The sequence below is a fragment of the Erpetoichthys calabaricus genome, chromosome 3, assembly GCF_900747795.2.
Source record: "Erpetoichthys calabaricus chromosome 3, fErpCal1.3, whole genome shotgun sequence".
Classification (NCBI taxonomy): Eukaryota; Metazoa; Chordata; class Cladistia; order Polypteriformes; family Polypteridae; genus Erpetoichthys; species Erpetoichthys calabaricus.
Window position 1 is genome coordinate 86,627,214 of NC_041396.2, and position 14,371 is coordinate 86,641,584.

General features: G+C 38.0%; 1 protein-coding gene across 1 annotated transcript in view; it reads left to right on the top strand.

Annotated features, from left to right (window-relative positions):
- The window catches only part of LOC114648167 (voltage-dependent L-type calcium channel subunit alpha-1S-like), a 99,211-nt gene that overhangs the window by 20,451 nt on the left and 64,389 nt on the right, over positions 1-14,371 (top strand). The window contains exons 4-9 of the mRNA XM_028797039.2: positions 1,080-1,222; positions 3,542-3,694; positions 3,878-4,083; positions 10,404-10,507; positions 10,606-10,754; positions 11,120-11,201. Of these exons, the coding sequence (XP_028652872.1) occupies positions 1,080-1,222; positions 3,542-3,694; positions 3,878-4,083; positions 10,404-10,507; positions 10,606-10,754; positions 11,120-11,201 (837 nt within the window). The remainder of the gene's footprint in view (positions 1-1,079; positions 1,223-3,541; positions 3,695-3,877; positions 4,084-10,403; positions 10,508-10,605; positions 10,755-11,119; positions 11,202-14,371) is intronic.

A 14,371-nucleotide genomic window follows, 5' to 3' on the forward strand; every position in this document is an offset into this window, starting at 1 on the left:
TTTGAGACCATTCTGATATATTTTCCACTGGCTTGGTTGGGGAATCTAAATGTTAGCAACAAAACTAGGATAATTGAAATTGTAAAATGGTACAGTAAAATAATATGATTCTATCAGTCAAATCTGACAGAGCAAGTATTGTAAAAGCAGTGTATTCTTTCTGACAGAACTCATCTACTATATTTCAGATTCCATTTGTTGCCATTATGTTGCAGGTTCATGTTTCCAAGGATAAATAGCAATTGTTTCAAATACCTATTCATCCAAACTACTATTAATCTTCAAAATTGTTTTACTTTTATAAAGGTCCATGGGCTCATCTTGTGGATTAAACATTTCTTGTCATTCATTTTATATGTAACATTTATGAGCTGATGTTTTATCATAGATATTATATTCACTGGTATACTTTATTTATTTGTACAAAGTTATGTTTGATGATTGACTTTTTGTTTGATGTGTTCATAATGTGATGTATTGGTCTTTCTGTGAAACCCTGTGACAAACCAAATTTCCCTGTTTGGACACTAAATTTTAATTTAAATCTAAATTTGAATGTTTAGTGCTTTCAGCATTGTCATCCACCTTCACTGTTTAATTTTTTATTAAACTCTCAAATAGTGCATTATTGTCACTTATAAACTGTGCTGTTTAAACATTGCTTAAAATATGAATTCCATTTTGTAACAGTTTCTTTGACTGAATTCAAAATTACCCTGCTAAGAACAACCTGGATGATGTCCTGCCTACCCTTCCTGAGATGCAGAACAGTAGGCCAGAACTTGATTAATGCCACAGCTACAGCTGTTGTTTTCTTAAACTACTATTATCTTTCAGTCAAACACGAAAACCCTGCTGCTAACAATGCATAAAAGACATTCTCTTGTTCCATTGTTATAGAATTGACACCATGTTCTTTATGTCTCCAGAGATGCCATGCCTTGTACAATATGAGCAACATTCAGTTACTTTGTTGAAAACTATTTACTACTCTGTTTGTCAGTCTTTCGGGTGGTAACAGAGTCTTTAAGTTGGGTTAATCATTGGGAGATTAGTCATCGTGGTCTCTCTGTTTTCAGCCTCTTCACTGTAGCCTTGGAAGCCATCAATCGTATCGAAGGAATTGAAACTCCAGTTGGTGGCAAAGGGGCTGGATTTGATGTGAAGGCCCTTCGAGCTTTCCGGGTCCTTCGACCTCTGCGCCTTGTCTCTGGAGTGCCTAGTAAGTCACAACAAAACTTTTATGTGATATATTAATATATTAAAATGGGATAAAAAGGATACAAGAAAAGTGAGGCAACATTATAATGAAAGCTACCCACAGTGAAATGTGTTACAATTTGTAATAATAAAGCCAAAACTAGCCATATATATATATATATATATATATATATATCTATATCTATATATATAATTCACTAAGCAGCCGACCATGGCACGCAAGACAGAGACCATGGGATATGCACGACAGAGCCATGTCCGCCAACTCACAGAGCCCCTCCCACCAACAATTCACTAAGCAGCCGACCATGGTACACAAGACAGAGACTATGGGATACGCACGACAGAGCCACGCCCGCCAACTCTAACCCTCTCCTCCCGCGTCATGGGATACGCATGACGGCGTCCACCCTCGCAAACTGTTTTACGCTGCATACAGCGACTCCCATCCGCAACAAACATGCTTCTTCTTAGATGGTCCTGCAGGAACAGGGAAAACCTTTGTCTACAAAAACCTGATTCATACCATACTAAGAGCATAGTGTTTTTGTTGGCTTGCCCGCCTGCGTGCCCGCCCGCCTGACTGTTACCAGCATTCACCACAATGTACTGGAGTGTAAAACTATCGCAGCTGCTACCTCACAAACTGTCCTTATTCCCCGGATTTCCCTGACCCCATCAGATTCAAATTTGCCTTTTACTTTTACATGCAGACAATTTCCTGTTAGATTAGCCTTTGCAATGACAATTAATAAGGCACAGGGCCAAACTTTCAAAAAGACATGCCTCTATCTGCCAACTCTAAGACCATGGGATACGCACAACAGAGCCCCGCCCGCCAACTCTAACCCTCCTCCCACGTCATGGGATACGCACGACAGAGCCCTGCCCGCCAACTCTAACCCTCCTCCCGCGTCCACCCTCGCTCTCGAGGCATGCACACTGCCTGCTTATGTGCCCGCATGCAACACCTCACCAAAGACCGCCTCAGTCGCTTTCGTCTCTGCTACAGTCCACATGCACCTCTCAGCCACGTTGACTTTTCATTGTTCTTTTCGGTTCCGGCTGCTTTTCTATATATAATCCACCAAGTCGCCCGACCATGGGATACAAACGACAGAGCCCCGCCCACCAACTCTAACCCTCCTCCCTCGTCATGGGGAATGCACGACTGAGTCCCGCCCGCCAACTCTAAACTTCCTCCCATGTCCACCCTTTGGTCTGTGCTACAGTATGGCGACATCGACTTTTGAACTGTCACTCTGGAACAACTCAGCACACGAGCTATATTAAGCGTCACCAACGAAGACTCGCTACACCTTAATGAACAAGTGCTGAAACTTATCCCTACCAACGAAGTGACTTTCACCAGCGTTGACTCCATCGTCACAGACTATCTTGCAGATCAACTTTCATTCCCCGAAGAATTTCTTAATAGTCTTACTCCCACTGGCCTGCCTCTGCATAAACTCAAAATTAAAATTGGTTCAGTCATCATGCTTCTCAGAAACCTCCTGCCAGCAAAAGGTCTCTGCAATGGCACTAGACATTCTGTCACCAGCATTCACCGCAATGTACTGGAGTGTAAGACTATCGCAGCTGCTACCTCACAAACTGTCCTTATTCCCCGGCTATCCCTGACCCCATCAGATTCAAATTTGTCTTTTACTTTTACACGCAGACAATTTCCTGTTAGATTGGCCTTTGCAATGACAATTAATAAGGCATAGGGCCAAACTTTCAAAAAGATATGCCTGTATCTGCCAAAACCAGTTTTCAGTCACAGACAATTGTATGTTGCTCTCTCCAGAGTTCCATCTTTTCATTCACTCACAGTCATATCCTCAAACCCACCCCATTTGGACAACTGTGTCTTTCAGGAAATGTTCACTCATCAATAAATAATTATGCGGCGTATGCCATGCCGCGGGTTGGCTAGTACTGTATATTTTTTTATCTCAATGGAAAAATAAACCACTAATCCCGTCTGCAAAGATCTTGACAACCATAGAACACAGATATAACAGGCATGAGCAAAAATTGTTTGATGTTTAGTTACACTAAGTTGGATTTACTCAATCATATTTTGTCTTGTTCACCTGTTCTAGTGTGGACCTATGTGTTATAAATCCACAGATTTGTTAAGCTTGTGTCTTTGTAAATTTGTTCTAGTGACTCAAGGTAATACTAAAGGTAATCTGATTGTAATTTCTAAACTGTTAGAGTTTTGTATCTATATGAAGTCCCCGAAGGAGTGGTAAGCTGTTCTTTTAATGTATTTTATGGTATGTAATCAGTATGATTATGTTTGCATCTCTAGGTTTACAGGTTGTGCTGAATTCTATCATCAAAGCTATGGTGCCTCTCCTGCATATTGCTCTGCTTGTACTTTTCATGATTATCATCTATGCCATCATTGGTTTAGAGCTCTTCAAGTGTAAAATGCACAAGACATGCTACTACACTGGTACAGGTTAGTTCTGCACATGATTATTTCCCAAGCTATAAAATTTCTTTCCATGACTATTCCAAATTATGGGTAGAGGACAACAATTGTCTAATGTGCCTATATTGTAAACTTTACCGTTTGTTAAAAATGTAAACGATGGATCTGTATCCTTCTGAAATGTATTTCTTCTCACTTGTTTTTTTAAAGAAATTGTCGCCATTGTAGAGGGTGAGAAGTCAGCTCCATGTGCAGTGGGAGGGCATGGCCGTGAATGCCTGATCAATGGGACTGAATGTAAAGGAGGATGGCCGGGACCCAACAATGGCATCACACACTTTGACAACTTTGGCTTTGCTATGTTGACAGTATATCAGTGCATCACAATGGAAGGCTGGACTGATGTGCTTTATTGGGTACTTCAATTTTACTTCTTTCATTGCTTCCAATTATCTTCATTTCTATTAGAGTTTTTTCATAGATTAAAACTGAATAACATAATGTTGTAGGAACACACTTAGAGACAGCCAAAGTTTTTGGGAAACATTTATCCTCAAACTTGTAGAAAGAAAGAAGAGTACCATATTGAGAGGGTATCACCAATCATAGTTCTGTTACAGAAAAATCCCTTTGACATGAAACAGATGAAGTTTAGCAAGTTGGTTCCTGTTCTCCTCTTGCTTGTTTTCTGTTCTCTCTTTGCTCTCTCTGTCTCCCTCCCCCTTTCTTTCTCCAACCATCCAGATTGTTTGTGTCAGCTGTGGAAACTTGGGAGGCTGCTTTTATGACTTGCACATAGGGTTAGGGTAAACATTTGAGAGTGTGTCTTCACTAGAAAGAGAACAGACAAGCTACTTTCGATCTAGTTGGTAGCCTCACCCCCTTTAATATCTCATTCAGAGGCTTCCTATAACAAAAATGTTTGAGCACTGTTATTATAATATCATTGTAATTGTTTTGTTGTACCCATGGGCTCCTTGCATTTGAAACAGAATCAGGAAACTACAATGCTTCACTTCACAGCCTTCCTGATCTTAGATTGGTATTTATTTCCCATGCATATTGATCTTAGCTATTATTGTCTCGAATTTGCTTCATCTATGGGTCCTTTACTGTGTTTAACTGCTGAAACAAGGGTATATAGTTAATTGTGAAGAGCTCCAGTAGCGTTCATCATAGCTTAGAAAGAAATAAGCTGTCAGAAGAGCAAACATTCAAAAGTAAAATTTATCTTTCACATTGTATTGTGTTTAATTGGTGAATGCTAACATTGAAGAACCACAATGTTTATTCTGTTAGTAAAGCAAATAAACTGATATGTCATGAAAAACAGATATAGGGCCAACTATTACTAACCCATGAAAGATTAACTTTGATTATCAAAAGCTTTAAAATTTTTAATGCAAGAAAAAGGGGCTAGAAAGATTTAAGCTAGTATTTGCCATCTGTTGTGTTTAAATCGTAAATGAACTGTTATATAAGACCTGCTTGGAAGAATCTTAGTATTTGTCCAGTTACTGTTTAAAAATGTAGCATTCCATGTAAAGTACCACACTAACAAACAGAAAGACTGCATTGCTGACTTACAATATCTAGACCCAGAGATGGAGCTTGCCATTTCTCCTGTGCGTTTTTTGGCACTCCTCCTACAATCCAAAGGCATGCTACTACTAAATACCTGGGGCCACATGCATAACGCCATGCGTAGAATTCGCACTATAACATGACGTAAGCACAAAAGCCGAAAAATCCAGATGCAGAAATCTGTGCGTTCGCCAACTTCTGCGTTTTTCTGCTACATAAATCACGGTCAGCATGAAAAGTAACACTCTTGCACGCGCCTGATGTCCTGCCCCAACTCCTCCCAGAATTACGCCTCTTTGGATATGCAAATCAATATAAATAGCCCTTAAGCTCAGCGTTCTATGAAAAGATAATAGGAAAAGCAAGAGGGAAAATGGAAGAATTTCAGCGAATACCATATGGAGGCAAAGAGAAATGTACTATTTGTTGGTTTAAACAGTTATATAAGCAACACAAGGAAGTTGATCGAGTGACATAGCGTGTCGGAGAAACTCGAAAGCTCAAGTTCACAAAGTCGCACAGTGCCCGAAATAAAAAAGAAGTTGTCAGATATCAAAGTCAGCGTGAAAAGGCGACTCGTAGCCCACAGTCTGAATGTCATATGAAAGCTCATTAGGGTACAGTGAAAAAAAAGGCAGTGTGAAAAAAAGCACAAAATGTCAACTTTAATCTCGAAATTTCCACTTTAATCACATAGTTTATTTTGTCATTAAAGTAGAACATCATGAACTTCATCTTAAAATCGTTTAATTTACTAGTTTCTCAAATCCCATCGTAACTAAAGTAGCACGCTAAATGCTTTGTTGTGTATTTAATCTTATATGTGCTCTATGTGCCTGAATCACTACGTGCTCTTCCTCCGACAGGACACAGAATCCATTACATTCGTAATATTACAGCTCTCTGAATAATTAAAATACTGAAATGCATACGTGATATCGTATTCATCATGATATTAAAGCATGTTATTAAACATGGGAACACGGTGGCACAGTGATTGTTCATGTCCTACGCAAGATACTTGCTGAGCCATGCGCGACCTTCGATGAAATGCTTTATTACAGAATTACTGTTTTTTTCAAACGTACTAACCCTTATTCCTGTCCTTACTTTTCTTTCTCCAAATACCCAATATAACATAATCAGCTCTGTAATAGAAGTTAAGCCATCTGTAAGCTTAGAACGCCAATTCTTCAAAACTTTTAAGGAACATCGAAATATCTTCGTAATGTTTAATTATTCTACCCATCTATCCTTCCAGTGTCGCGCCAGCCACAGCATGAATACAGCGCGAGGCAGGAAGATTCAGTGAACGGGGCTCAAGTTTCTCACTAGCGCTGCGGCACCGTGTAGTTAAAGTTAAAGTTTTATCTGTATAATATCATAAATATATTTTGCTGCATTTAATCTTAAAAATGATATCGTGATCATATGTAAATACGCGCTTTATAAAGTGGCTCAGGTTGTGCAATATTATAACTATCATAAGTACAATTACCTCACTGTAACTTGCAAGTACAAACAGTTCTACAAGGAGCACTTGATGGACTGATTGAGAGCGTGTATAGTTCTTGGGATGAAACTGTTTGTGAACCCAAAGGCTCTGAAGCGTTGGTCGGATGAGAGCAGTTCAAATAGCGAATGGCTGAGGCGGTGTGTGCTTGATGCTGTATACCGATAATTCTGTTTCCGATCGCTGTAGATCTGTGATTCACACTTAGATACAGTGATATAAATACTCTGAGTGGTGCAGTGAGAGTAATATGAAAAATGATGATCCGCTGTGGCAACCCCTAACTGGAGCAGCTGACAGAAGAAGAAGAAGGTGCAGTAAGTTATGGTATTTGGAATAGTTTGACCATTCTGTGGAGCATTATATTGTTACAGGTTAATTACAATCAGATGCATTAAACTAATAAACAATATGCGGTTAATTTCAGTGTATTTTATAAAACCACGTCAGGAAAAGAAAGGATAACCACACAGGAACAGTAGCACTGCTTTGAAGCTGGGTTCCGCCAGTCTGCAAAACCAAGCGGTGAACTTGCGTACGACAGGGTATGACCGTGGAAATGTGTGTGGCTTTACGCCAAGTTTAGGTTTTATACATCACGATTTGAATGTGGAAACGTTCTTACGCAACATTTCTGTGCGTACGCACCGTTTATACATGAGGCCCCTTCATGCATAAAGCCGTGCATAGAATTCGCTCTATAGCATGACGTAAGCACAAAAGCTGAAATGTGCTTGCGCACAGAAAAATCCAGATGCAGGAATCTGTGCATTCGCCAACTTCCGCGATCTTCCGCTACATGAATCCTGCTCAGCGTGGAAATAAACGCACGTGCATGAGCCTGCTGTCCCGCCCCACTCCTCCCAGAATTACGCCTCTTTGAATATGCAAATTAATATAAATAGCCCTTAAGCCCAACGTTCTGTGAAAAGGCAATGGCAAAAATATGAGGAAAATTAGAAGAATTTCAGCGAATACCAAATGGAGGCAGAGAAAAACGTACTATTTGTTGGTTTAAACAGTTATATAAGCAACAAAAGGAAGTTGATCAAGTGACATAGCGTGTCGGAGAAACTCGAAAGCTCAAGTTCACAAAGTCACACAGTGCCCGAAATAAAAAAGTTGTCACATATCAAAGTCGGCGTGAAAAGGCAACTCGTAGCCCAATGTCTGAGTGTCATATGAAAGCTTATTAGGGTACAGAGAAAAAAAAAGGCACACAGTATGAAAAAAACACGAAATGTTAACTTTAATCTCGAAATTTCCACTTTAATCACGTAGTTTATTTTGTCATTAAAGTAGAACATCATAAACTTCATCTTAAAATCATTTAATTTGCTAGTTTCTCAAATCCCATCATAACAAAAGTAGCACGTTAAATGCTTTGTTTTGTATTTGATATTATATGTGCTTTATGTGCTGGAATCACTACGTGCTCTTCCTCCAACAGGACACAGAATCCATTACGTTCGTAATATTACAGCTCTCTGAGTAATTAAAATACTGAGAAGTATACGTGATATCATTGTCATGATGATATGAGTTAAAGCATGTTATTAAACGTGGGAACACGGTGGCGCAGTGATTGTTCATGTCTTACAGCAAGATGCTTGCTGCACCACGCGCGACCTTCAATGAAATGCTTTATTACAGAAGTACTGTCTTTTTCAAACGTACTAACCCCCCAATTCCTGTCCTTACTTTTCTTTCTCCAAAATACACAATCGCCACACAATCAGCTCTGTAATAGACGTTAAGCCATCTGTAAGCTTAGAACGCCAATTCTTCAAAACTTTTAAGGAACATCAAAATATCTTCGTAATGTTTAAATATTCTATCCATCTATCCTTCCAGTGTCGCGCCAGCCACAGCATGAAAACAGCGCGAGGCAGGAACAAACCGTGAACGAAGCTCAAGCTCGCTAGCGCTGCGGCACCGTGTAGTTAAAGTTAAAGTTTTATCTGTATAATATAATCAACATATTTTGCTGCATTTCATCTTAAAAATGATTTCGTCATATGTAAATACGCGCTTTATAAAGTGGCTCAGGTTGTGTAATATTATAACTATCATAAGTACAATTACCTCACGGTAACTTGCAAGTACAAACAGTTCTACAAGGAGCACTTGAGCCGCCGTTGTGGATGTGGGTCTAAGAAAGGGTAACCACACAGGAACAGTAGCACTGCTTTGACACTGGGTGCCGCCAGTCTGCAAAACCTAACGGAGAACTTGCGTACGACAGGGTATGAGGTACCGTGGAAAAGTGCGTGGCTTTACACCAAGTGTAGGTTTTATACATCGCGATTTGAATGTGGAAACGTTCTTACGCAACATTTCTGTGCGTACGCACCGTTTATACATGAGACCCCTGGTGACTCAAAATAAGCAAATCCTGTGTACCTACTCGTACTCTATAGGGCACTTATATATCTTTCAAAATAGGTTCCTACCTTGTTTCTGTTGCTTCTGGAACAGGCCTTAGCTACCTGTGGGCTTAGTAAATGGTTAAATGAAAACATACAGTGATTGATGCATGGAAATATCCAGCAAATATGTGTAGTATCTTAAAATAGATCTTAAAATAGCTTGTAACTTGCTTTTTTCTACCCCAAGACTAATCTGGGTAGGTATTATTTTCTGAGTTGAGGTTCAAGTTTATTTTCACCATTTCATGCTACATCCTACAAAAGTGGGTTGACTTTTTTAACTGTTTGATTAGATTTAATGCATGGGCTCTAAAATATATTTAGCCAGCAGTACGCATTTTTTTGAAAAAAAAAATTGCATAATTTATTCTAAAATGAAGACTTGCCATTTTTTTGCCAATAAATTTTTGAATGGTTCCCATCCAACATTCTACCAGAGGTTCCTGATTAATTCATTGTAAAGAATTAACTGTAAACAAGCTTTGGGATACCAGAGCAACATTAATACTGTGCTTCCATACTGGTTAATCCCTTCCTTGGAGCTACATTCGCAGTGTGTGCAGTTACAATCTATGTTGTTTTTTTCATTATGAGAGCACAATGACAATCTTTGTGAATTGCATTGGACAGTGGAAAGAAATGTAGATCTTGTTTGCTTGATAAGAGGCAGGAGGACTCCAGGAAGGGACTAATTTGCATGTCTTTCACAGTTCATGACAAAGAAATCATGTATATCTTATAAATACAATTACACTAGCTTGTAAATAAAAACAGGCAACATCTGAGAACAAATCAGAAAAGATACTGTCATCTCTGAGGCAAAAAAACAGTTGTGGCCACACTTCCTTACTTGTACTACCTGCAAGAAGAAAAATATTTAGGATGTGTACTTGTGGTAACTGCTTGCATCTTATGTCATTCAATGAGACAAGAACCTCAAAGAATAATAGGAATGTGTACTAGAGAGGCTAATCTGTGAAAATGTTTCTTCATCCCTTGTATATTTGAGCAATGTTCTATTCATATCTATTTATTTAGCAACACTGTCAAACCATGCGCTAAATAAATAATTTAATGTTTCTCTAGACTCCTGGGACAACTGTTATACTTCCATGAATTTCAAAGTAATAATAATAATAATAATAATACATTTTATTTATGTAGTACCTTTCCCATGATGTAATGTGTTCACCCCTACCTCTTCTTTCAGGTTAATGATGCAATTGGAAATGAATGGCCATGGATTTATTTTGTGAGTCTTATTCTCCTTGGATCCTTTTTTGTGCTCAACTTGGTGCTTGGTGTTTTGAGTGGGTATGTGAAAACATGCTGTAAAAGAGTCATTTTGCTAGTTTCCAGTGTCCTCAAATCAATAATACTCAAAGTATTGTCATTTGTTTTTTATCCGTAAGTGAATTCACCAAAGAACGTGAGAAAGCCAAATCCCGAGGAACTTTCCAGAAGCTGCGAGAACGACAACAGCTGGAAGAGGATCTTCGGGGTTACATGGACTGGATCACTCATGCAGAGGTCATGGATCCTGATCAAGTGCACAGAGAAGGTATGTCCATTTTTTAACTCATACAAGTCTCACTTTGCTTAACAGACTTTTATCATGTTCATCTAATGTGTCAGTGCTGATAACAGATAAAAAATACCTCAAACACTTGTTATAAATATTTCTTTTGATAAATCTTACGCATTAGAGTATACACTGAAACAGTTTTGATCTTCCGGTAAGATTTTAATTTTTAGTTTCTGTTCATAAGGCAGAGGATAAACAGAATAAAAGTTTTTATGAGTATAGTATAATAAAGCAGTGGATAATATTACGTTTACAGTTTTGTAAATGACCAGACTATAAAAACACATTTTCATAATCAACAAATATGTAACAGAAACATATATTTGCTGTTGATTTTATAGGCTTACTAGCCTTGGATGATGCTGGATCAGAGACTGAGAGCCTTTATGAGATTGAAGGGATGAACAGGTGCATCTTTTTGCTGTAAGTATATTTACTAAATAGTAGGTTAAAGGAAATAATTTTACAAATTTTGAAACATGTAGCTGTCTACCAAACACACTCCAGACAGGCTGAACACAATACAAATTGTAGTTTTTTTGTTCTTTTTTTTACTTTTCTTAAGAAAGTTGGACCCATATTGGATTACAACCACACATTATATTGCCTTGGCATTCCTTTTAATAACCTAACCACTTACCATTGGATGCAAGTTTTCATCCAAAACCATTTCTTCTTTAAATCGAATACCTACCTTATTTAAGCAAATTTTCCCTGTTTCAATGTTTTTTTGCTTTAATTCTGAAATTACAAATTGAAACAAACATGTAAATGTGATTTAGATGTGGATTGCATATAACCAGCTTATTAATATACAGGTTATTTAAGCCATTATTTACTAATGAGCATTCAGTTGGGTTTATAAATAAAGTAGAACCTCAGAGAGAAAGAACTTTATGGGGGAAATTAGATAGATAGATAGATAGATAGATAGATAGATAGATAGATAGATAGATAGATAGATAGATAGATAGATAGATAGATAAGAATATTTATATATAAATGCATTATGATCCGACTGCGGTGGGTTGGCACCCTGCCCAGGATTGGTTCCCTGCCTTGTGCCCTGTGTTGGCTGGGATTGGCTCCAGCAGACCCCCGTGACCCTGTGTCTGGATTCAGCGGGTTGGAAAATGGATGGATGGATTATGATCCGAATACATACAAGAATGACTAAAAAGGAAGAAAATTAAAAAGAAAGAAAAACATCTGAATTTGTAGTCCCAGTCACAGTGAGTCCCATAACTTTGTTTGCCTTTTTAATTAGCTTGTTAATTTGGTGGCCCTCTCTTGAAGTGATGTTACCTGCCCAGCACACCACATCATAGAAAATCACACCAGCCATCATAGAGTTGTAGAAGATGTGAAGGATGTCATTGACCACATTAATAGAACTCAGTCTCCTAAGAGAAAAAAGAAGTATGAATAAAAGAAATAAAAAAGAGCTTGAATAACTCTGATGTATCTCCTGTCCTTTAGCATTTAATGTTGCTTGTATTGGCACTGGCATCTGCTCCCTTAATCATTGTTAGTATTTGGATACAATTAAGGCAGCAAATTGCACAGAGAAAGGGAATTTAAAAGAAAATAGCAAAATATAAATATGCTTGTAGAGAATGGCCAAAAATAGAAATATTTATATTTCTTATTTTCTTATACATGTAAATGTCACATTGCAGCACTTTTCTAAATGTAAAATAAGAGTAGGAAGAAAGGTCAGCTAATTAAAAAATGAGAGAGGACAAAAACTTGGAAGCCCTGGAAGAAACAGAGGACTAGACTTGAAAACCCCTGTGCTGACTCATGCAATGTGTCTTTAAACATGGCACTGTCAATAGGATACCACATTTGCTAAAAGTCTGCATGTAAAATTTCTTGTAGATCTGCCATGGTCAACTTTAAGTGCTATAATTGCGAAGTGGAAGTGTCTAGGAAAAACAACAGCTCATTCACGAAGTGGTAAACTACACAAACTCACAGACAGTTTGCCTCTGAATGCTGAAGCACACAGAGCATTACAATCATCTGTACTTTGTTGCATCGCTCACAACAGAGTTCCAAACTGCCTCTGGTAGCATCATCACAGAACTGTGTGTCAGGAGCTTCATGAAAATGGCCTATAGGAAAATTTTACTGCTCAAAGGTTGGTCTTTGATGGTTCATGAGACTTAAAATAAATTCTCATTTATGATTCATTTAAGAATTTAAGCAAAATTCCTTGGGAGAAATAACTTTTGACAAAAAAGAGACATGAGATACAACTGAGGTAAAAGGAGTCAAAATTGTGAATTTGGTTTGAAAAGCGAGACATATTTTGTGAAACATCTTTCTAGTCTTGTTTTACTATATTTCAAGACTTCATTTTTTAAGTCTTAACGACTATTTCAAACTGCCTGATTTTTTCTTCCAGAAAAACTATGATCTAATTGGAGCACAGTAATGTAACTTACAGCAACTAATAGTATTGTTCAGAAGCAAGGACTACAGTTTTGTAATCTTAGTAACGTGCCTTATTACCACAAACAACTGTCCATACATTTCACTATATATTACTCACACTTTCACTATATATTACACAATGTACATACTTTCAAATTGCAAAAAAAAAAAAATGTCTATTGTGTAATGTCGCTGAGATCTCTGTTAAAACTCAAGAGGAGACATCTGTGAAAATACCAGGATATTTTTTCAGGAGAAAAAATCTAAATAACATGAGACAAAAGAAAATATCTCCACTAAATGTCTCGATTTTGTTTCTTTCTGATCTCATTGTTGTCTAGGAGAAAACAAAAAGATATTTAGGAGATCTCTTTTTTGATCTGCATTAATTGTGGAGGGTTTCCATGGCCAAGTAGCTGCACACAAGCCTAACTTCATTATGAGCAATGCCTTGATTAGCCTCTGGAGCAATGGAAGCATGGTCTCTGAAATGATGAATCACGCTTCACTATTTTGAAGTTTGATGGAAGAATCTGAGGTTGGCAGATATGGAGAATACAACCTTCTGCATAGAGCCAAAATTTGTTGGAGTAGGAATTGTAGTCTGGGGATGTTTTTCAGCTTATGGGCCAGACCCCATGTTTCTAGTGAAGGGTACTGTTAATGCTACAGCATACAGAGACATTTTAGACATTTGTGCACTTCTAACCGTGTGCCATAAGTTTGGAGAAGGCCTTTTTCTGTTCTTGCATGACTATGCCCCTGTGCACCAAGCTAGGTCCATAAAGACATGGTTTGATGAGTTTGGTGTGGAGGAACTCTAGTGACTTGCACAGAGTCCTGAGGTCAACAATATTGAACACATTTGAGATGAATTGGGACACTGATTGTCAGCGAGGTCTTCTCATCCAACATCAGTATCTGACCTTATAATGCACTTTTGGCTGAATTGGCACCAATTCCCACAGATTCACTCCAAAATCTTGTGAAAAGCTTTTAGTGGAGGCTGTTCTAACCTAAAGGAGGAACAGCTCTATATAAATGTTTGTGGTTTTGAAATGGGATGTCCCAAAATTTTGAATAGGTGTGATGATTAGGTGTCCACAAACTTTTGACTATATAATGTGTTACTTGATCTATTAGTATGTCATATC